The sequence below is a fragment of the Pipistrellus kuhlii genome, unplaced genomic scaffold, assembly GCF_014108245.1.
Source record: "Pipistrellus kuhlii isolate mPipKuh1 unplaced genomic scaffold, mPipKuh1.p scaffold_m20_p_7, whole genome shotgun sequence".
Lineage (NCBI taxonomy): Eukaryota > Metazoa > Chordata > Mammalia > Chiroptera > Vespertilionidae > Pipistrellus > Pipistrellus kuhlii.
Window position 1 is genome coordinate 31,634,055 of NW_023425573.1, and position 24,866 is coordinate 31,658,920.

General features: G+C 36.0%; 1 protein-coding gene across 3 annotated transcripts in view; it reads left to right on the forward strand.

Moving 5' to 3' along the window:
* Positions 1-24,866, forward strand: part of PDE1A (phosphodiesterase 1A) — a 229,912-nt gene that overhangs the window by 138,578 nt on the left and 66,468 nt on the right. For all 3 annotated transcript variants that reach the window (XM_036421948.2, XM_036421945.2, XM_036421947.2), the window contains one exon: positions 22,449-22,562. In XM_036421948.2, coding sequence (XP_036277841.1) covers positions 22,449-22,562 — 114 coding nt within the window. The remainder of the gene's footprint in view (positions 1-22,448; positions 22,563-24,866) is intronic.

Genomic DNA, 24,866 nt, shown 5'->3' on the forward strand with positions numbered 1-24,866 from the left:
TTCCCTTCCTCTCTGTAAAAAAATCAATAAAATATATATTTTTAAAATGTTAGTTCTTAAGGGTCTTTGGTATTCAACATACTTCAAAAGATGTATTTTTCCCAAAATAAAGAGATCCTGGGGGAAATATTACATAGAACATAATAAGATGGCATAGAGAATGGCTATTAATATACTTATTATACTGTTGCGATGATTTTAGATCTAGAATTGGCACTGCCCATAGAAACTGGCTCGTTTTAAATTTCCATCACGGTAGCAATTATCTGCTCATCTGATCTTGATCCCTTTTGAGTGTGTATCCAACTTTACATTTCACTCCTTATATTTCAGCCCTTATATTCTAGTATCCTCAAGTCAAATTCTCAGTCATGTTTCCCCAGTTTTTGCTGGAACATAATATCAAGCTCCCACAGCCTTTTGGTGAGTAATCCCTTTCCTCTTTAAGAGGCACTGCTGAGACGTGAGCTTAGTTTTTTGTCTGGAAGTAGTGAGGTAAAGTGGGGGAAGATCAACTTGTGAGACATCTGTGTTAGCTGAGGAGTGAGCATAGTTTCCAGGGAAAGAACGGTATGGTTCTTTAACAAGGGAAGTGAGATACCTCTGTGAGCATTCAAGGGAATTTGAGAGTCCGTTGTCACCAAGTGCATGTATCCCCATCTTCCCCATCCCACACCTCATGGCCACATTTCTTTCTTAATAGGGCCTTATTTTGGCATACGGGACTTTTCAGTTGGTTCTGTTTTCTAGTCTTTCTCACAGTAAGATCCTGGGATTGGTTTATCTCCTCTAGTTATAGGAGATAAAGGCCTATTTAAATTCTGCCATGAAAACTTTCTGTCACTAATATTCTCCCAAGTTGAAAGTGGGCTCAACTGACACTATTATCTTTTTTTTCTTTAAGCATTGCTTAATAGCCATCCAACTTAATAGTTCCTATAATTGGCATTGCCCCATAACTCTCCAAGGCTATGCATAAGTACCTCCTTCCACCTGTATTTTATCCCAGTTCTTTACAAGTGAACTAGCGATTGTGGCACTGGACCACACCAAGGATTATCATCACTGTAGTTACAGCCAGAAATGGGATTTTTCTTTCCATCTGACTGGCGAGTTATCCAATTCCACTGGCTTGTGGATCTGCTTTTTAATATTGCAAAATACTTTGTTTATACTGTCCCCAAAGCAAACCAGCTGATCTTTGGGAATGTTGGTAAGGAGAAGTGATACATGGAAGAATGTATTACCAAGCAGGTTATCAGTGTGGGAAACTGGAGCTTACTGAGGAATTCTGGGAAATATTGATAATATGGAACACGTGCCTGTGAGTGATGCTAGGTAAGGTGTGAGGGAGATAGGGTATTATTAGAGCGACAACTATTTTTTGTCCCTTACTGGTTGAGGCCGATTCCAGAGTCAGGCATAACACAGTGCGGGGCACTGGCATCCCGGTAAAGAGAAGTAGGTGCTAGATGACAGAAATGGGATGGCACGGGCTAAGTGGTAAAGTCTGAGTAGATAGAGGCAAGGCACGGATATCATCTGCTGTAAGGGAAGGGCCCAACATACCAAAGACTAAAATTGTTAGAATGGAAACAAGAGTATGGGCTTTCTGACTCCTGTTCTAGTGACCACATATGAAGCTGTTTCTCTCACATTTATCCTCCAAGAGTATTGTCTATTTTATTTATACTTGTGAGTGGCATGTATATAAATGACTTCCAATCCAGTTTATTGACCAAACATCCTCTTTGTTGCCAGCCTAGAGAAAAAAGAAAATAGCGCTCGCGCTCTCTCTCTCTCTCTCTCTCTCTCTCTCTCTCTCTCTCTCTCTCTCTCTCTCTCTCTCTCTCTCTTTTCAATTTGGACTCAGGAAATGGAGTTTACTAAGTGAGGACAATGCTTTTTTATGAGAGGGATGAGGGAAGAGCACAGGAGGATAAGTAGGATTCCCCCACCCTCCACCAATGGAAGAAAGCAAAACAAACAAGACATGGAAGCTTTATGCAATGGGAATAGTTTTCGTAATCCCAAGGAGAGCCAAGAGTTAGTTTACAGTTCACCAAGGGTGTGGCAGAACATGTCTTAACATACCCACTGGCCTGCAGATTAGATTTCAGAGCTTCCAAAGGCACTTTTGCCAGGTATTCCTTATTGAAGGTGAGTGTCCTCGTCATTACTTGGCCTCATGTCTCTTGGGCAAGTGATCCTGGCCACTCACCGTTATGCCTTTAGGGAAAGGACAGACAGATATAGGAAGGTTTTCCCAGAGCAGCCACATACACTGACATATCCACATGCTTGGAAAACCGAAGGTGCTTTCTTTCTTCGTACGCCTTTGTTGATAAAGCGAGCACATTTGTGCCTTAACTTCACCATCATCTCCTCTTATGTATGACAATGCAGGGAGTGGGGGTGGGGGGAGAGTTGGGAGGGATGATCAAGAGTAAGAGAAAGATGCGGAACCCAATTTGGCTCAGTGGATAGAATGTCGGCTTGCAGACTGAAGGGTCCCAGGTTCGATTCCGGTCAAGGGCATGTACCTTGGTTGTGGGCACACCCCCAGTAGGGGGTGTGCAAGAGATAGCTGATCGATGTTTCTCTCTCATCGATGTTTCTAACTCTCTATCCCTCTCTCTTCCTCTCTGCAAAAAAAACCCAATAAAATATATTTAAAAAAATAAAAGAGTGAGAGAAAGACAATGAAAATTTATATGATGGGATGGGTGCACAGCAGGCCAGAGAGCCTGAATGTTCCAAGCAATCCCAAGCACAAGTGAATACAATTTACTTTTAGGTAGTAATTTTTGGCCCCATTCTGTGGACTCGAATGCATCTCATATACTTAGTTTCAGTTCACCATGGATATGTGTTTAGTTTTTGTATACTAGCTGGTATTAAAGTTGAAACATTAAAAAGCATTTCCTTGCTTAAAATAAAATCAGAGTTTTATGTCTTGTCTAATTTACCAAAGTTAAGTTAATTAACTAGTAAGAGAAGTCTGTTTGACTATGGTAGATTTCTTGCTAATACATAGCAACATTGCATGAATGTGACCCATGAATCCCAATTTCTTTTCCTTATAAGGAGTCATTAATTAGCAGAACCCAGGTTTCTGCATTTTGTACTACTTATTGAATAATGTAAGTCATATTTTTCTCTTTCTACATATATGTCTATTAGAAATAAGTTTTTACCTAATTTTAAATGAGGATACATTTGAACAGTTTTAAGTTCCCTTAAAAGTGGACATTTTGGTTTTCAATGTGGATGACCTCAGAATAATATTGGGACAGTTACTGAAAATTCTGAAATCAAGCCATAGCTGTAGCCCTAGAGGTTATGATCCAGTAAGTCCCAGGCAGGATCTGGAAAACTGCATTTTGAAACATCTCCAGATGATTTGATGACCTTCCAGTTTAAGAAACAATGGTGAAATCATTCCATGTGGCTTAAAAGATTTGGTTTCCAGGACTAACTAAAACACTTATGGCCATGTGATAGTAGATATGTCACTTTTTTTTTTTTGAACTTTTGTTATTCAATTTACAAAGTGGGGATATATTTACCTATTATTTTGATTGGTATCCTTTGATTCTAATAAATAAACTTATCCAAGTTATCTGAGGAAAACTGGGTAGCCCTAGGCACTAACCATCTATCTTCTTCTCTTTTTTTTCATGGGTCTTTTCTCTCTTTTATGGCATTTCTGTTTCTCTCTACTCCCTCATAATTTTGATTTGCCATGATTCCTTATGATCTTGGTTGCACCTCCTGGCTCATTTCTCTAAATGCCCTTTTATTTATACCTTTCATCATTAACTGCTTGATTCCTGCTATTTCCCAATTCATACTTTTAAAAATATACTTTTATTTTATTGATTTGAGGGGGGGGGGGAGAGGAGAGGACACATTAATTTGTTCTACCTTATTTATGTAATCATTGGTTATGTCTTACATGTGCCCTGACCAAGGAGCAAATCCACAACCTTGGCATATCAGGATGACACTCTAACCAACTGAGCTACACAGCCAGGGCAAATTCACACTTTTATCAGAGAAAATCTAACGGTCCCAGCTTAACTTTTTGTGCCAGGCTACATTGCATAGTGCTAGATACCCTATAAACTGCCTGTTCTTGGATCAGAGCTCACCTTTCGCACAGTAAGGTAGTGCCAAAAGGCACAGAGCTATGTGATGTTAAATATCACACCCTAAAGTGTATCCAGTAAAAGAAACTTAGGACTTACCCTTAAACAAGATGTGTGAGCAACATTCTCAATGTCACACATATTTCGCAAGGATGTTCTCATGCTTAAATTAGATTATGTATATGAAGTTACCTTGTAAATCATAAAATCATAGTCACATGAGCTATTAATCCCATTATCGACTCTTAATCCCATTATCATTAAATATATAATCATGGCATGCAAATATTAGTGTTTTATTCTAATATAAAAACCAAAATTAAATGAAAAAGTACTTTATGTTAATTGAAGCATTTTTGAAAAATTCACATTAATAAACCTAGATGACTATTCTCTGTCTAGTTTATATTTATCTATCATGTTGGTTTATATTATACATACTCTCACAGTTTAATTACATGGGAATAAAATAAGAGCTGCAAGGATAAAACACTAGGCAACATTAACACTTCAGCAACAGGATGAGAAAGGAAACAGTAGAAGGCTATAAGGAGGACCAGACTGGAGCCAAGGAGGAGTCAGTGAGTGTCATAGAAGTCATGGGAATCCGGGAGTCCAAAGGGAACACGTTGAGGGTCCTTAAGGCAGGCAAGGAAGGCTAGACTTTATTCCATGGCATAGTTTTTCCATGTTTTATGATTGAATCAAACTTACTAGTAACACTACCCTTGTTTCTCTCATTTTACCCTTAGTCAGTGTTGCTAGACAGAAATCTTAAGCTTTGGGGGAATTAGTAAACATCCAATTAAACACTTTCAAGTTAAATTAATCTTTCCATCAAGGTATTTAGAGATTATTAAACATTTTATTTTGTTTTAAATGTTGAATATGCTGGATACTTTAATTTTTTTTAAAAAAAGTTTAGCAACAGGATGCACACAAACATACTACATTTGTATTACATACATATTCTATGAACTTTTTTGCTAGAGTTTTGGTATTAATGTAGATTGAGAGTAATAACAATCAGAAGTAAGAATTTTAGAGTTAAGTATGTTTGCCTTTAGTAGACATAAGGCAGTGATACATTTTAGGTCTGGAAATCCAGTAAGGAAACTGAACAAATTGTTCCATTTGAAAAAAAAAAAATAACTGTAGACAATGTTCTTATTGTTAAATGTTAAAATGGCTCCTCTTGAAATCTGCTTTTCTTGAAAAAGAGAAAAACTAAACAAAGAATCTTTTGTGATTAGGGGAAAGAGATAAATATTAAAACACAGGGAGTGATGTGTATCTCTGGTTTAAATATTTATACACATGTTTATTTAGCTTATCCTACTGTTATGTTATCATTGCTTCTTTGCTTCTGTGTCCTTCTATATGAAGCTGGCTGTGTGCCCTTAAGTGATTTGAGGGGTTCTGAAAAATAACTGCCCCAAACATCTTTCTTTTTGTTCTATTATATTCCCTAAATTTTCAGTAATTAGAAACTTGGAAAGTTATGTTTCTAAATAAAAATTTTAAGAGAAAGAAGTATTTCAGGCTTTAGCCTCCAATAATATATGCATTAGAATTTATCTACTTTTCTTATATCTAAGCAAACAGAAAGAGAGCACTGAGAGTAAGGGTAATAGGATAGGTAAATATTGATGTTGTGATGGGGGTGGGAGAGTAATACAGAAGCAAGAATAATAAAATCAGAGAAGGAAGCAGACACAGTAATGGTTGGGAATTACCTAGAGAAATAATACCATTGGGAATTACCTAAGTCAGTGGTCGGCAAACTCATTAGTTAATAGAGCCAAATATCAACAGTACAACGATTGAAATTTCTTTTGAGAGCCAATTTTTTTAAACTTAAACTATATAGGTAGGTACATTGTTATTAACTTAATTAGGGTACTCCTAAGCTGGTCTTTGCTAAAAGCTCAAGAGCCGCATGTGGCTCTCGAACCACAGTTTACCGACCACTGACCTAAGCCCAAGGAATCTTAAGAAGTAATGGACAATCAGAAAAGTGAGATGAGGAAATATGGTATGGCAGAAAGACCATGGATCTGGGAGAAGTGGGAGTTCTATTCTTTACTACCTCTAATGGTAAGCTTCTTTGAACTGATTTAATTCATTGTCAAAAAGAAAGATCTTAAGCCAGATTTCTGTCCAAAATCCTTCAAAATATGGCTACTACATGTATTGGAAGTGTCCAGGAGAAGCCAAACTGTGAAGCAAGGCAGACTGCTCCTAGTGCTTGGTCTTGGGCCTTTTATTGGAGAATTTAAACACAGGAGTCAGCTGATCCAATTTCTGTTATATGAAATGCCAGGAATTGAGTTTGTAGGGGGACCAGTGTTGGAAGCAAGGAGGCCAGTAAGGGTACTGGGGCAGTATATGGCTACCTGCTCACCATACCCATTACCTGTTTCCTTGGCACTTAGTTGAATTGGCTTTCCTAGCCTCCCTTAAAGTAAGATGCAATCATATTTCTGATTTCTCCTCAGTGTAAAATGAATAAAAATAATGAGCACCACTTCTATTTCTCACCCACAAAGCCTTTTTACATGCAGCATTCTACACCCTTTTTCACTCAGCTGGCTTGATGTGAGTCCAGTGATCATGGAGGTCACGTGTTGAAAATAGTGGCAACATATGAAGGAAGGAACTTAGTTCCTAAATTATTTACTAACCAGGAACCCACAACTCGGCCTTTTTATGAGTGAAAAGTAAACTTTGATTGTGTTAAGCTGCTGGGGTTTAGAGTTTTATCTCTTAAAGTGGTTAGAAGAATCTTAACTAAAATAGGAACTAACGCAGTAAAATAAGTAAATCAAGGTGTCAGCAATGAGATGAGAAGGTGATGGGTAAGTGGCATAAATAAAATAGAAAAAAAACAAATCTAACAAAAATGACCATTTCCTAAAATCACTCATATAGTATAAGGCCTAGAGTCCTCAAACTAGATTTTAAAATCCCAGACAATCCTTCTTGTACACAGCATTTCCCTGTGTTCTTCCATATAAGCCAACTCCTTACTTTCCTTACTCCCAAACTTTATGCATACCTGCAATAGGACAGGGTAGAGCTACCCGGTCAGTAGCTGCTTAGAAGCTGGGACCTAATTCAGTTGTTGCAGGGAGAAATACAGGGTTAGTACTTGATCATAGTAACTTTTACAGAACCAACTCCTTGAGCTTCTAATGTCCAAGAAATCCTAAATGGCATTAGGTCTCAGATGTCCTTGACATTTTGCACTATCCTTAGAATAAGATGTTAAAATGGGATTTGATCATGTATAATCTTTTAAGAGACATGATGCATTTCACAAGTGTGTGTGTGTTGCCAGGGAGTTGTAGCTAACCACTAATTTAATCAAAATCATTCTCCCTTGTCTGAATTTCACTTTATAGTATTTTTGTCAAAAAATACAAACTTATAGTGATGCTCCTTTGTGTCTTTTGTTTTGGGGTCAAAACTCCAGTTCCTGAGAATGATTTATTTTATTCTGGATGGAAGTGGTTTTTGTTTCCTTCTAGAAAAACTTCAGATCTGTATCATTCCTTGTTAAACTAATGGTCACTGTTGATTTGTTTTGACTTAACATCAAAAAGTTTTAAAAACATCCGAAACCAGTTTGGCTCAGTGGTAGAGCGTTGACCTGCGGACTGAAAGGTCCTGGGTTCGATTTCTGTCAAGGGCATGTACCTTGGTTGTGGGTGCTTCCCTGGTGGGGGGTGTGCAAGAGGCAGCTGGTCGATGTTTCTCTCTTATCGACGTTTCTATAATAGCTCTCTATCTCTCTCCCTTCCTCTTTGTAAAAAAAATCAATAAAATATATTTTAAAAAAGGTTTTAAAAACAGTTTCAGAATTAAAATCAAAAGCCCAAACAGAGCCCTATACCATTTTTCAAATCTTCAAATTGTATTGTATAGCATTTAATTAGGCCTCCACTGAGTTATAAAGCATTTGCGTGTGTAAAACTCAGGTATTCTACATATGAAAACATGTTCTCATATTGATAAGGTAGACTCTTCAAAAAATAAGAGTTTAAGTGATGTGTTGTATTATGCTTGAAAATATTTGGTGGTTGAAAACAAATACATCAGACTCACTGAAAGCATGTCATATAGGTAAACCATTCACTCCTAAGTGTAGAGTTTAGCTAGTTGTACCTATGTGGACATTCAATAGATGTTCAGAATTATTTACTTTGCTATTACTTTTACTAACCCTTGGTAATGTTTATATCAAAAGTTTACAGTTTAAAAATTTGAGAGGAAAAAGCATGGATCTCTGAATAATATAGACTTATTTTAGATATGCCTCTTCTACTATTTGACAGTATAGATGTAGATAGGCTAGTTAAAACTCAAAACCTAAATGTCAGCTCCTAAGACAATGGAAACCAAGAAGAAAATAAACAAATGGGACTATATGAAAATAAAAGCTTCTACACAGAATAAACCATCAATAAAACAACAAGAGGACACACTGCATAGGAGAACATATTTGCCAATGTTATCTCTGATAAGGGTTTAATCTCCAAAATTTCAGGGAACTCATACAACTTAACAAAAGGAAGATATACAATCTAATAAAAAAATAGGCTAAGGACTTAAATAGATACTTTTCAAAAGAGGACCTACAGAAGGCCAAGAGACACATGAAAACATGCTCAAAGTCACTAATCATCTGAGAGATGCAAATCAAAATGACAATGAGGTACCATCTCACACCTATCAGAATAGCTGTCATCAACAAATCAAACAAGTGCTGGCAAGGATGTGGAGAAAAAGGAACCCTCTTGCACTGCTGGTGGGAACGCAAACAAGTGCAACCACTGTGGAGAACAGTATGGAGTCTCCTCAAAAATTAAAAATGGAGCTTCAATTTGACCCTGTAATCCCACTTCTAGCAATACATCCCAAGAAACCAGATACACCAATCAGAAAGGATATATGCACTCTTATGTTCATAGCAGCACAGTTTACAATAGTTAAGATTAAGATGAGTGGGTTAGAAAACTGTGGTACATCTATACAATGGAATACTATGCTGCTATAAAAAAGAAGGTACTCTTACCATTTGCAACAGCATGGATGGACTTGGAGAGCATGATGCCAAGAGAAATAAGTCCACTGAGAAAGATAAATATCACATGATTTCACTCATTTGTAGAATATAATGAACAGCATAAACTGATGAGCCAAAATAGAGCCAGAGGAAAAGAAATATTTTAGAATATAATAAAAGTAATCCTGTTATTTGCAGATTTTTAATATTTCCTACAACTTTTGTGTTGTTATACTATGTTAGTACAGTGTTGGTAATATTATATTTAAAATATTTTTTCTTGAAATATTAATGTCTATTGTATGTAACATTATTATGCTTAAAATCATTTTTCTTGAAATAAAAAAATAAACAAAAAAACACACACCTCACTGTCTTCATTTTAAAATTGAGACTATTTTGTTAGTCTTTTTTTGAGAAATAGTTTTATGATCTTCAGATAGATCTTAAATAGTTTATTGAGTGAATGGGACTGTCAATGACAACTTAGGACTAAGAGATTTATTATGCCACAAGACATGAATTTGGACTACACATTCATATATTTGGTTAATCATTTATAAATTACAAAAATTTTAATTAAGTTCTAGGAACATTGGAGGGAAATAAAGTCAACTTTTGGACTCATTTGTATTTACAGATACACACACACACACACACACACAGCTAACACAAAACTTCAATATTAGAATATAAGATATAATATGGGGACATCAATATTGAGATCCTTAGGTGTGTTGCAGGTAATGGAACTAAGAGCTAAAATTTAGTGAGAATTAATGCTTTTGTGCTCAGCTTTTTGTAATCTTGAGTTAAGATTGCTGCAAATTTGATATAACAGCAATAAGGACACCTATGAACCTAATTAGTTCTATGGGGTAAGTTTCATCCACATAATTTTTCTTAGGGAAGATGATTGATAGCTGAAGTCAAGGCAGGGGATGGGAGGGAAGGTTACCAACTTGATAAGTATATCAAGTCAATAGTTCACAATAGTGAATTGTGTACTTAAAAATGACTAAGAGGATATGCTATCTTAAATTAATCTCACATACCCCCCTTCCACACATAACACAGATGGCAGTAATGTAGAAGTGATAGATAGGATATTTAGCTTGACTGTGGTGATATTTTCACAATGCATGCAGATATTAAAACATTAAGCAGCATGCCTTCAACATGTACATTTTCATATGTCAAAGATATCTCACTAAAGTTGTGTTTTCCTTTGCCAGGGTCATTTCCTCTTGGAGCAGAGGAATAGCCTAGCTGAGCATGGGCAATGGAGGGGGATTTACATAGCAGGGAATGATTCGGGAAGAGGGCTCAAGAACAAGAGGATAGGAAGGGCAAGTTAGGGGGAAAGTGGTGGTGAGCTTAAAGTTATAGTTAGAGATCTCTATGAGGTGAATGAGTTGAATCATGGGAGTTAACTGGATGACTTTACTCCCATTTCAAGGTTAAGCTAAATTGTACTAGCATTCTGTCTTCAATAGCAGCATCATTGTATTGAGTGTGACATTGTTCCAGATGACAGAAGAACACAGCTACTAGGGGAATGATCCAAATGATCAATAATAAACAGACAGAACCATGTTAATAATGTTTTGGTTTCTTTTTTTTTCAACATTTTAGGCTAAGGTCTATTTCTCTAAAATTTCTTAACTGCAGTTCATATTGAATTCAGAAACATTTCGCTGTAGTTTTAGAAGCTGAGCTGACCATTTGCTTGCTCACTGCATTAAGAAATATTTTCTTCTTTTAGTTAATACTTACTTGCTAAAAGATTGAGTGTACAAGTCTAAGCAGCCATTGAGAAACTTAAAAAAAATATTTTCACAACCTCATTTCTTTGAACATACTGACACTTGTCACATTCCACTGCTTTCCTTAGCTGTTGTTTTTTGTTTTTGTTTTTTCTAGCTGTAAAAGTACATGGTGACTACATAGTACATTGAGTATGCATAGTTATTTAGTTATTTTCCTTTTCTATTATAATTATTATTTCATTTTCCTTTTCTTAGCAGCAGCATTTGCTTAACACCTGGCCTCTTTCATGGGGCAGTTACTGGAGTTCTGATCAAGTCTTCTTGTTTATATGGTTAGCATTCAGATAGGTTTCTTAACACTACTTTCCTATTTTATTGGAATCATTTTAAAGTTCCACAGGTTTGTTTTAAGTAGTTCCTTGAAAAAACATTTTTACTTTTTTTTTTTTTGGGGGGGGGAGGGTTTATACTTATGCTAACTTATTTTTTATTTATTTATTTTCTAAAAACTTGATTGTTGAAAGTATTACATATGTTCCCTCACCTGACTCCTTCTAGCCACCCCTGCCCCCGACCCCAGGCTTTCACTATCCTATTATCTTTGCCCATGGGTTATGCATATATTCATACAAGTTCTTTGGTTGATCTTTTCCCACCCACCCACTGAAAAAAACATTTCTTTAAAAGCAGTGTTCTTTTAAATACCACTAAGACAAAACCCTCATTATGACATTCTTCAGCATGATTTCTTTTCCTGGGACATTTATTTTAAAACCAAGTTGCAGTGGAAAACCAGCATCTGTGTTATAGAACTTGAGAGCATATCACACCTTCAAATGAAAATGCTAAAGTGATGAAGACAAAAAATTAGTGCTAAAATTAACAAATGAAAATGACTCATGCATTTTAGATACACAGACTCCTTTAGAACATGTCTCTTTGAGCCTTTAGAGTCATAGTCATGGGGGTGGATGGGAGTAATGAAATGGAAAAACTATGAACTGCACACAAATCAAGAGACAGTTTTCAGTTTCTAGATCAAACTCGATTCTGCCTACTATCTAAATGGACTTTCAGCTATAACTTATTGTTCCTTGTATCCCAGTCATTCTTTCTACCCCGGAAAAAGACAGATTTTATTCTATTTGTGAAAAATGCTCTGCAATTTTTATAAATACCAAGTAGCTAATAACCATTTGCACCAACCCTGTACATTTCTTGCTTCACCATTATTATTTTGTTCAGTTATTTTAATACTTCATCAAAAAGAAATTTTCATTGTATCTACAACCCTATATTTTTTGCTGATTTAATTAGGCAGCAAGAAAATAAAATTCTTATTTTTTGAATGAAGATTGTGGGTTGTCACATATATTTATTATTTTCCTACTTAAGACCCTCCCTAAAATGACAGAAGGGTAAAATTTTATAAACCCACACACTCAAAGAGAGAAAAAAAGAGAGAAGGTGTTAAAGAATAGGATATTTCAATGAATTTTTGAAATATGTAAACAGGAGGAATAATGGTAATTATCAGAGCAGAATAGTGGCCAAGCACATGACTTCCCTTTGAGAAGAAATGAAGCCTTACCATTGTAGTGCAACCCCCATCTTACAAAGGGCGCCTCTAGAAGTCGAATTACCGAGTCATTTATTAAAGGTTGGCAGCATACGAGGGGCTAAAGCTCCAAATCTCGCAGCCCTGAACAGCTTGCCACGTCTGGCTTATATTGGCGGAGTATCACAAAAATATCGATTACATCTTTGGGTCTGGAATGAGGAACCTGTTTCGTGAATTTACAGAAGTGAAACCGGCAAGTTAGTTATCTTAAGTATCTACGAATCCCTGAATCAACAGAAATGCACTATCTGTAGCAATTTATAATAATTTGTGCTCTTCTGATTCCAGGACCACTAAGTCAAGCGAAACTCAGTTATCTGTAGTTACTGAGACAATTTAGGATAATTGAACTGTCTTGGGTGTCAGAGGAATGTGCATCGATGACCAGTAAGATCACAATCAATGGGATATTCAAGCCATCCTCAGTGGAATATTGGGATAGCATACATAAGATCAGAAAATCAAAATAACTTTTAAATGAGTACAGAACACAAAACAGCAAGGTTAAAATAGGAAACAGCAATATTTACCCAAGTAAGGTTGCTACCATAATTCATTACTAGTGGGGGAAGGTCACTACTTTTTTATTCTTTAGAACACATATATGTACATTTACATAAAAATATATTTGCTATATAAAAATAAGTATATTTTATAAATAACTATACTTAAGTGTATTATATATTTCATATATTTAAATGTGTTTAAGTAGGTATGTATAGTATTTCAGAGGGCTTACAGTATCTGGGCACATAGGACTAGTTCCCTCTTTAGAGTCAATATGCTCTTTTGCTTCCAATGAAGAAACAATTGGTCTTGAAAGCATTTCAGGGCTTGTATCTCTGTACTTAAAAGGAATTCTTTAACATGCTGGGACTTATGCAATGCTTGTTTCTATAATAAAACATTGTGATAAATGGTTTACCTAAGTTGTGATTTGGAGAGAAGAGAGAAAACAATTATATGCTCATTTGTGCTTAAAAAATACTTTTCCATTATATATTCTTCATTTCCATGAGGGGCTTTTTTTTTTTCCTTTAAATGTACAATGTAAATCTTTATCAAAGGCTAATAATATTTGCCACACAATTGTTCCCATATTTTAATGATACCAGTTGTTTTGGGAATTACTTATGCCATAAAATGAAGGTGTTAAGGAGCTTTACAATGACAACCTTTGCCTATGTGAAAGAAAAATGACTTTAAAAGACTTTACATCTATAAGCTTTGCTTCTTAGACTGAGATTAGGATTTAATTTCCTAAGAATTGACCTGCAGAGTAGATAGGACAATTTAATTACTTAATGACATTTTTTATCAAGCTCAGATCAGAGACAATCAGAACTTATGGAAAATGACATAGCTTCTTGTTCTGGATGTCCCCATTTATTAGTTTTGGGGCACTCCTATGTATGACCATATTTTGTATAATATGTTAATATTTGCTACAGATATCCTCTTAGCTTCACCTTTTCTACTTTTTATTACAGTATTCTGACAATCATACCTTCTCTTTTGTATTTCAATCAGGTCACAAATGGGGACATTGTTAGGAACACAATGATTACTCTCTTTTAAATTTCACTTATTAGTTTATTACTCATGGTCAATAGCATTAGAGATAACCTGTGCATTTTATATCCTAGAATTTAATGAAGATATGCAGAGACACACAAGATATTTTAGTATAAGAATATTCTTACTTATGTTGGTGGTCTTTTTGTAAGATTGGGTCAAGTAGCCATATCTCACAAAGTAACCTTAGGGTATTTGCAGTACTTGGTTATGAAAACTACATAGTTTTATATTGAGTATTTTTTCATTTGAAGAAGTGACAGTTCTATATTTGGATAAAAAAATACTCAATCATTTCCTACAGCTCAGTACTCTTTGTTCAAAGTAGAAATTATGTCTCCTCTGCAACTGCTTGATTGAATTACAGAGCCACTCATTTATTTTCAAAGAGTATGTTTCTATTTTCATTTCTGTCTTTTTTTTTTTTTTTTTTTAAGTGTTCTGATCATTAGAAAGGAAGGAAGTGTCTCCAAAATACTAAGATCAAAGACTATTCTGTTCATAATAGTCAGGCTGGTTTTAAAAGTATTATGAATTATCAAAGATTACTGCCATTCTCTTTGAGAAAAGATTATTAAAAGTTGAGTGCTGCTGTAGATTGTTTCAAATCTTTGATAGTATATATTAGAATTTTAAGTATTTTGATAAAACAAAAAATTCAGATATATAACAGAAGCATTTATTTAGTATATAGCCTTTTTCTATCTCAATGATTTTACATTTCAGTTTGTAGTTTATAATTTGGTGAAGGTGGACATGTATATATACCTATGAAACCATCCCACAATCAAGAAAATTAACATTTCCATTACCCTGAAAAGTTTCCTGAAGCTCCTTTGTAATCCTTCCCTTTCTCCTCCCTGATCCCCTCCTCCCCTATTCCCAGCAACCAGGGATCTGCTTCCTGTCACTATGAGGATAGTTTACATTTTCTAAAATTTTATGTAATTGGAATCATACAATTGGCTCATGTTTTATTTTACTCAATATAATTAAGATTCACTCATGTCATTGCGTATATCAATGTTTTATTGCTGAGTACAACTCTTTGGATGGTTATGCCCTAGTTTGTTTTTTCATTTACCTGTCAATGAGCATTTGGGTTGCTTCATAGAGCTGCTATGAACATTCATGTACAAGTCTTTGTAAGGACATATATTTCTTTTTCTCTCCACCAAAGAATAAAATGGCTAAGTTATATATTAGATGAAAATTTAGTTTTTAGGGAAACTGTTTTCTAAAAGGGTTGTACCTATTTACATTCCCGATAGCAGTATATGGTAGTTTCAGTCTCTCCACATCTTTGCCAGTATTTGGTATGATCAATTATTTTAATGTTAGCCATTCTAATAGGTGTTTGTTTCTACATTATTGTTGTGATTTGAATTTTTTCTAATAAGTAATAATTTTGAGCATCTTTTCATGTTTGCTATGAATATATCATTTTGGTGAAGAGTCTGTTCAAATTGTTTGCAGATTTTTGTATTGGATTATTTGTCTTGTTATTATGGAATTTTGCAAGTTTTTACGTATTTTGGATACACATCTTTTATCAATATGATTTGCAAATGTTTGCTCCTGGTCTGTGGTTTGTCTTTATTTTTTAAGCAATGCTTTCAAAAAATAGAAAATTTTAATATTGATTAAGTCAATCTATTTTTTTCATAGTTAGTACTTTAGGTATTACATCTAAGATAATCTGTGACTGGTTCAGATCATAAAGATTTTTCCTTCTATGTTTATAGTTTTGGGATATACATTTATATTTGTGATGCAGGTATGAATTCAAGTTCATTTTATATGTAGATATTTCTTTTGATCCAGCACTGTCTTATAAATGCTGTCTTTTTTTCCACCATATATTATCTTGGCAACTTTCTCCAAAATCAATTGACAATGTATTTGTGGGTCTCTTCCTAAACTTTATATTTTGTTCCAGCGACATACCTGCCTGTCTTGGTGCTAATATTTAATGTCTTTAATGTCGTTTTTAAACATTTGTTTAAAATCTTGCTTGGCGTTGACTTGTATTGACATAACCTTCAAACACGTGGTATCTACAGAACATGTGAAGTGCAATTAACAAGTTTTGCTTGAAAAAGTTTGTGTTTGGTTTGGTTTTTGTTGCAAAACTAGGGCTAAGAAGATGGCGGATGAAGAGCATATTTAGCACTGCATGCTTTACGAGTTCCAATTAGGAAGAAAAGCAAGTGAGGCTGCAAAAAGCATCTGTAGTGCTCTTGGTAAAGATGCAGTTAGCGCCAGAAAATGCCAGCGTTGGTTTGAGAAATTTCGCGAGGGAAATTTTTCGTTAGATGACAAGAGTGGTCGAGGCTGTGTGTCCAATTTTGATCAAGAAGCTCTTCAAGCTCTTTTGGTGCAAAATCCTTAAATTACCCAACAAGAGCTTGCGACAACTTTCAATTGTTCACAAAAAACAATTTCCAATCAATTGCGTGCACTTGGCAAAGTCCAAAAGTTTGGAAAATGGGTTCCTCATGAGTTGACCGACAACAACAGTAATCAAAGAGTCACAATTTGCAGTTCGCTCCTCTCTCGTCAAAACCGTTTGCCATTTTTACAGCAAATTGTTACCGGAGAGGAGATGAAGAATGGGTGCTGTATGTTAATTTGAAAAGGCGGCCTCAATGGTTGGACAAAAATGAGGCTCCGCAGCCCACGCCAAAACCTGACTTGCATGCGAAAAAAGTGATGTTGTGTGTTTGGTGGAATTTTAAAGGAATTCTTCATTATGAACTTTTACCATCTAACCAAACCATTACAAGTGCAGTGTATAGTGCCCAATTGGAAAGGTTAGCCCAAGCTTTAAGAGAAAAAGAACCCGCGCTGATTAATCGGAAGGGCGTAATTCTTCACCACGATAACGCACGACCGCATACTGCAAGAATCACTGCTGAAAAACTGCACCAGTTGGAATGGGAAGTTCTCCCTCAACCTGCATATTCTCCTGATATTGCCCCTTCCGATTACCATTTGTTTCGTTCTTTGCAAAACTTTCTTCTTGGAAAAAAATTTAATAACGAAGAATGCCTCAAAAATGCATTGACCGAATTTTTTGCATCAAAATCACAAGAATTTTACAACAAAGGGATTAAAATGCTTCCTGAGCGTTGGGCACAAGTATTGGGTCGGCAGCTAAGTAATTGCGGGTTTCACACACATGGCTTCAGTTGAATTTTTAGGTTTGCAGACGTAGTACAAATGTAAAACACATTTTGTTATTTGATAGTTGGCTATTCAGCTGTTAATCAGTAAAAAAAGTTTTTTGATCTGTTTTGTAGTTTTTGTTTGGCGTTCGTTGAAAAATGGAAAATCAAAAGGAACATTTTTGTCATATTTTGCTTTTTTATTTCCGCAAAGAGAAAAACGCATCCCAAGCTCATAAAAAGTTATGTGCTGTTTATGGTGACAAAGCCTTAAAAGAACGGCAGTGTCAAAATTGGTTTGCCAAATTTCGTTCTGGTGATTTTTCACTCAAAGATGAAAAACGCTCTGGTTGTCCAGTTGAAGTTGATGACGCCCTAATCAAAGCAATAATCAATTCGGACTGTCACAGTACAACACGTGAGATTGCAGAGAAGCTTCATGTATCACATACATGCATTGAAAATCACTTAAAACAACTTGGCTATGTTCAAAAACTTGATACATGGGTTCCTCACGAACTGAAAGAATCACAGTTAACGCAACGCATTAGCAGCTGCGATTTGCTAAAGAAACGTAATGAAAATGATCCATTTTTAAAACGACTGATAACTGGCGATGAAAAATGGGTTGTTTACAACAATATCAAGCGGAAAAGATCGTGGAGCAGGCCAGGTGAACCAACTCAAACAACATCAAAAGCTGATATTCATCAAAAGAAGGTTTTGTTATCAGTTTGGTGGGATTACAAAGGAATTGTCTACTTTGAACTCTTACCACCCAACCAAACGATCAATTCTGATGTCTACATTGAACAACTAACGAAATTAAACAATGCAGTTAAAGAAAAGTGGTCCGAATTGACAAATCGAAAAGGTGTTGTATTCCATCATGACAATGCAAGGCCACACACATCTTTGGTCACTCGGCAAAAATTAATGGAGCTTGGTTGGGATGTTTTGCCACATCCACCATATAGTCCTGACCTTGCACCATCTGATTACTTTTTGTTTCGATCTTTACAAAACTCCTTGAATGGTAAAAATTTCAATAATGATGATGATGTCAAATCGTACCTGATTCAGTTTTTTGCTAATAAAAACCAGAAGTTTTTTGAACGTGGGATTATGATGCTGTCTGAAAGATGGCAAAAGGTCATTGATCAAAATGGGCAATACATTACAGAATAAAGTTATTTAGTTCCATGAAAAAATTGTCTTTGATTTTCTTTAAAAAATCCGCAATTACTTAGCTGCCGACCCAATAGTAGAAAACAATGGCAACTATATTGTTGATTAAATTTTGTTGTATTGTTTAAATAAATTCGATTTAAAAAAGTATTAGAAAACGACATTAATTATTACTAGACCCAATAATATAGCATGCTCTTCCATTTATACTGTACTGATTAATGTAGCTCTAAAGTAAATCCCAGAACTTTTTTCTTTTTTAAAAATTTGTTTTGACTATAGTAAGTTGATTACATTCCTATATGAATTTTAAAATCAGTATGACAATATATACAACTAAAAAGCCTGGTGTGATATTTATTGGGATTGCATTAGAGATCAAGTTGGGGAGAAATAACACGTTAACAATATTGAGTTTTTCAGCCTCTGAACATGGTGTATCTCTTCATTTATTTAGGCCTACTTTGATTTGTTTTTGCTGTTCTGTAGTTTACAGTAACATACATATTTTGTCAGACCCCAAATGTGAAATTCTTACGTCTAAGAATTTGGGGTACTATTATAAATAATCTTGCTTTTTAATTTCAGATTGTCCATTTCTATTACATAGAAATTATGTAAATAGAAATATGTACTCATACTCATTAAAGGAATTTGATGCAAAGGAGATAAAAGAGAAAGACATTTTAGTAACCCCAAAATACATATTTTCTTCCAGTATTTTTGGGTTGACTTAGTGAGCTTAGGGGTTAGAGGGTGTATGCACCCAGATGTGCGTGCTTGTGTGTGTGCAAGTGTGCTTGAGTGGTCAAGGTTTTATGGAATTATGATCATATCTAATTAGATTTTCTAATGAGGTGGTATTGGAGTGTTTTATTTTTTTTCAGAAGAGTTTCTTGTGTCATATTATAGGCATATACCCTATATATATATATATATATATATATATATATATATATATATATATAAAACAATTCATAATATTTACTATCTTTAAGCTACTTCAAGTTGTCTCTGTGAAAGAGCACGTTCATTGTACAAGTATTAGGGCCTCTTGAAGTCACAGTTTTCACCAGGTGTGCTGTGCTGCTCTGATGATGATCTGACAACTTCCCTGGGAGCACCTACAGGCTGCCATGAGCAAGGAAGTGCACTTATGGATAGTTTCCCAGCTTGTCCCTCTCCTTTTATATGACAACTAGAGGCCTAGTGCATGAAATTCGTGCACTCAGGGAGGGGGTCACTCATCCTGGCCTGCACCCTCTTACAACTTGGGACCCCTCCAGGGAACGGGCTTAAGCCAGCAGTTGGAAATTCTGAGCACTGCTGTGGGGGCAGGAAAGGCTCCCACCACCTCCACTGCGCTCACCAGCCATGAGCCCAGCTCTGGCTGAGTGGCACTCCCCCTGTGGGAGTGCACTGACCACCAAGGGGCAGCTCCTGTGTTGAGCGAAATTGAGCCAAAACCAGCTCTCCAACATCCCCTGAGGGGTTCTGGGTTTCAAGAGGGTTCAGGCCAGACCAAGGGACCCCACTGGTTCATGATCGGGGCTGAGGGATGCAGGAAGTTGGCTAGTCGAGAAGGGACTGAAGGCTCCAGGGCATGTTAGGCCCATCTCGCTCAGTCCCAATTGGCCTCAGCCAAGCAGCAAGCTAACCTACCAGTCAGAGCATCTACCTTCCTGGAGGTCAATGCACATCATAGCAACTGGTTGGTCAGTTTAATGTCTGCCCCCTGGTGGTCAGTAAACATCATAGCACCAGTTCTGCCTTTTGGTCTGTTTGCATTTTAGCCTTTTATTATATAGGATTCCTCTTTTCTTTAGTTATTTTGAGTCATTTCTTATTCATTTGATTCATCAGTTAAGATTTGGTTCAGATGCAAATAAAAGAAATCTCAACATAATAGTGGCTTAAAGAAAACTTTTTTTTTTTTCATGGGAAATAAATCCAGAGGTAGGTAATTTCATTAAGGTTGTTCACAGCATGGGGTTCAGGCCACTTCCATCTTCCTTTTCTATCATTCTTGGTGGGATGCTTTCCTCTGCCAGGTCTCTTTATGATCCTAGATGGCTCCTGACCATTGAGATGATCCCACTGTAGTCCAGGCAGTGAGGAATGGGCAAGGGATAGGAGAGAACCCCTTCCAGCTGAGCTCACCATCCTCCAGATAATTGTTCTAAAACTCTTAACCTCCATTCATTCTCCTTGGCCAGAATGCAATCTCATGGCATACCTAGCTTCAAGAGGGCCTGGGAAATGTGCTTTCTTAGTGGCAAAAATTACTAACTCAGATAAAATTCGAGTTCATTTATTCAGAAAGAAGGGGAGGCAACCATCTGAAAAACTTTTTGTCTTTAAAATCACTTCATACAACCGAATACAACCAAGCTGTACCGAATAATTTCCACAAGAAAGATTCACAAGTGATATATTTTTAAGGCATCGCAGAACTATGAAACTCTTTATTCTAATTTCACACATGAAAGGTAATTTCACCAAATACAATGTGATTGGGTCATAAACATTACAAAGATCTCAGAACACTCTATGTGTTAGTTCCTTATTATCACGCTCAGTGTTTTAGGCAAGCTTCAAAGTCAGACTTAATTTTTCCTAAGTAATATGTTCTGGTTGTTATTTTGCTGTCTCTGTATAAGTAAGACTTGCTTTTTGGTATATAACATTTATTTTAAAATGGTATGGTCTGCTAATATTTTGTTACATGAAAGTATATGGCAGTTATTTGTAGCTTCCTAAATAAGAAGTTTTAATCTAGATGTGATGCTTTTCTTATGGAGAAATAAAGTGTTCCTTATGGATGGAGGGATGTCAAATACCCTTGCTAAAATTTTCAACTTGTTTTTATACCCTAGTCTTGATACTGGAATCATCCAAAGCAAATTTTCAAAAAACCTACTGTACTGTCTCTAAGACTGTGCCTAAAAGTAGATGCATTTCTCTCTGAAATACTTTGGGTTAGGTGTAGAATTAAATTCTATTGACTTAGGAAAATCAATAACTTGTCTTTATATTGGTTATCTACAGTATATATAGAGTGAGAAGTATGTTTTTTTTCTACTTGTATAGAACAGTATCATCAGAAACACTTGGATTATAATGAATGCATAAAGTTTCTAAAAGTATTATATACTGATTGAGATGATTTGTATTATCTCATTCCAAGAGATGTCTGTTGCTGCACAAAAAGTTATCCCAAACTTTAGTCCCTTTAAATAATAACATTCATTATCATAGTTTCTATGAGTCAGAAATCCAGACATGGCTTAGCTGATCCCTGTGATTTGAGTTGGGACATATCATCCAATGGGGGCGGGGGGGAACGGGAGGGGAAAGAGGGAAAATGTATCATACATCTGTCTCAGGTGGAAACCATTGCAGTAAAAATACCAAGTATACACCTAAATATTGTTTTCTCATCTTGCTTATATTTGCTTGGAAACTTTGCCTTTCTTTTTTGTTTTTGTTGCTATATACAGTGAATAATTGCTACAGAAGTGATCAAAGGAGTACCCCTTAAAAATAATTTTATTGCCAGCTCTGGGGAAGTATAATAGAACAGCCATAGGAGGAATTTTAGGTTAGGAATATACTTTCATGAAAGAATCTATTTTGTCTTGAATTTTCAGAAAAACTATCCTTGAAAAAAAAACTATCCTTAAACTAGAAACCTACAACCCTAATATTATTGAGAGGTGAATAGAATTTCTCATAGTTGTTTAAGTAATAAAGATTGATCTTAACTATACCCAAATATTTCTATTTGATGACTTAGAAAGATGTGTTAAACGTTTCACTTGATTTGTGTATTTAAATTGAACTATTTTCCATATAGTTATAATTAATCTCTCTTTATTTCTCTCTTTCTTTGGCTACTCTGTGAAACAGACTAAGATGCCTGGTGAAGCAGCTGGAAAAAGGTGATGTGAACATTGTAGACTTAAAGAAGAATATTGAATATGCAGCATCTGTTTTGGAAGCGGTTTATATCGATGAAACAAGGTACTTTTTAACTTCATCATCTCTCTTTTATCTTCTTTACCTCTTTCCCATTTCCCTCTTTCTTGATGTTCCTTTATCTCAAACATGAATTTAGCACAGATTGGTCATGAAATTAAAATCAAATCTTATTTAAATTTAAGAAGTTCTTCACTGAACTTAAACTGTGACATTTTCTTTTAAAAGTGTACATTTTAATCCAAATGTTTGAATATCAAGTAGTAATCAAACAATAAAGTCATAAAATGAATAAATTAGTCTCTTGTCCCCCTATTCTCACTATCTTTAAGACCAGATTTGTAAATGTCAGAAACAAATATTGGTTTATACTAATTTTCACTGATGTAAGGATTTTCCTATTATTTCAAGATTTAAGTCAGTAAGTAAAGAGAATCATTGACTGGCTGCCTCCTGCTCGTCCCCTACAGGGGATCGAACTGGAAACCTGGACTTGTGCCCTGACAGGAAATCAAACCGTAACCTCCTGGTTCGTGGGTGGATGCTCAACTACTGAGCCACACTGTCTGGGCCTGAACTTTTTAATATTAATGAGAATTTTCACTAATGGACAGAAAATGGCATGGTGAGGACATTGCTGCACATGTAATATTTTTTTTTGTCCTCAGAAAAGAAGTCCTCTGTTAAAGCATGGTTTATAGTCATAAATTAAGAACTATAGTAGGCACATTTTAAGATTATAAACTCTATGTAGAATTATGTTCTTAGTTAACTTTCACTGAATATATGTAAGTGTATATGATTCCTCTAAAGAGAATTCAATGTGTAAATTTTAAAAATCTTACATTGCTCCTATAACTTCCTTGCTCCTTCATTTTCATGTGAGCTTTTTATTATTCACAAGTTTACTGAGCTTAGCATGTTTAAGATTTCTCCAATCTGTCCTTGGCATTTTATTTTTTACATTTATTTATAGAACCAAAATAATTTTACCTTTAAGAATCATTTGGTTATTTACATTATTCATCTTATAAAGGCATAATACTGACCATATAGTATACCTGAGTGTTTCATCTTCCATTTGATAGATTATTACATGCAATATTTGTTAATTTTCTAGATGTGTTTACTTTCCCAGGAAGTTATAATTTCATAGATATTCTATTAAATTAGTTCTCCATTGTCCTTAATTCATTTAAACACATGTTACATTCCAAAGCACAGTTCCTTTTATTTGAAAACTAGAGGCCTGGTGCATGAAAATTCATGAACTGGAGGGGGAGTCCCTCAGCCTGGCCTGCCCCCTCTCACAGTCTGGGAGCCCTCACCGGCAGAAGATGACCCAGTGATCAGGGGCAGGTAACACCCCAGCACACCTCTGCTGTTGCCTCTGCCAGCAACACAAGCCTCAGCTGGCCCTGGTTACCTGTGCCTGGGGAGGACCTGGATGGCTAGGTACCCACCATCAGTAGCTTGTCTGGGCCTCGGGCTGGCTCTGGGCAGCTGAGCAGTGCCAACTGAGGCTTTCCTGCACCTTAGGCCAACCCTGGGCATCTGGGCAGCTGCCATCTAAGGCCTGCCTGTGTCTCAGGCTGGGCCTGGGTGACTGGAGAGCTGAGGGGATTGGGGGACTCTGGAGGCAGGTACGCGGAGCAGCTGGACCTGCCTGGGGGTGGGCCTGGTCATGCCGTGCACCTGCTGCCCCAGTGGGGCTGAGGGGACTGGGCACCACTATCTTTGTGAGGGCATGGCAGTCAATTAGCATATTCTCTCCTTATTAGATAAGATTGTAACATAGGATTGTTCTCTTGTGAGAAGAAAAATGCTTAACTGCTTCATGGTAAAACTGTGGGTGTTTTTCTTTACTCAAATGACACAGAACTTTTCACTGTTTTATTTTAATGCTCCTGTGCTTCCATGGCATCTTGATTTCTAAATTGGATTAATAATAATACCCTTCATTTGTAGCACCTTCCAAGGGCTCTGAGCTTCATTGTCTCATATTAGTCTCACCACAATCCCATGCATTTGACAGGGTGATTGCTACTTTCTGCACTTTACTAACAAGAGAACTAAAGCACTCAGAAGTAACATGTTCTGCCAAAGATCACAGACCGAGGCATTGAAAACTTGGAAGAGAAACTGAGGGATGACTTATTTATTGCTCTTCCCTTTCCAACTGGCTCCTCTCAGAGTGTTGCTATGAAGCTGGATGGTTTTCAATGATCTCTGAAAAGTTAGATGACAAAGTGTAAAACTTTCTGATAGTTAGAATTGTAGATTCTAGGAAAACAATACCTAACATTTATTACTAATAGCCTATTATTATGTCTTGGTAGGTGCCAAAAG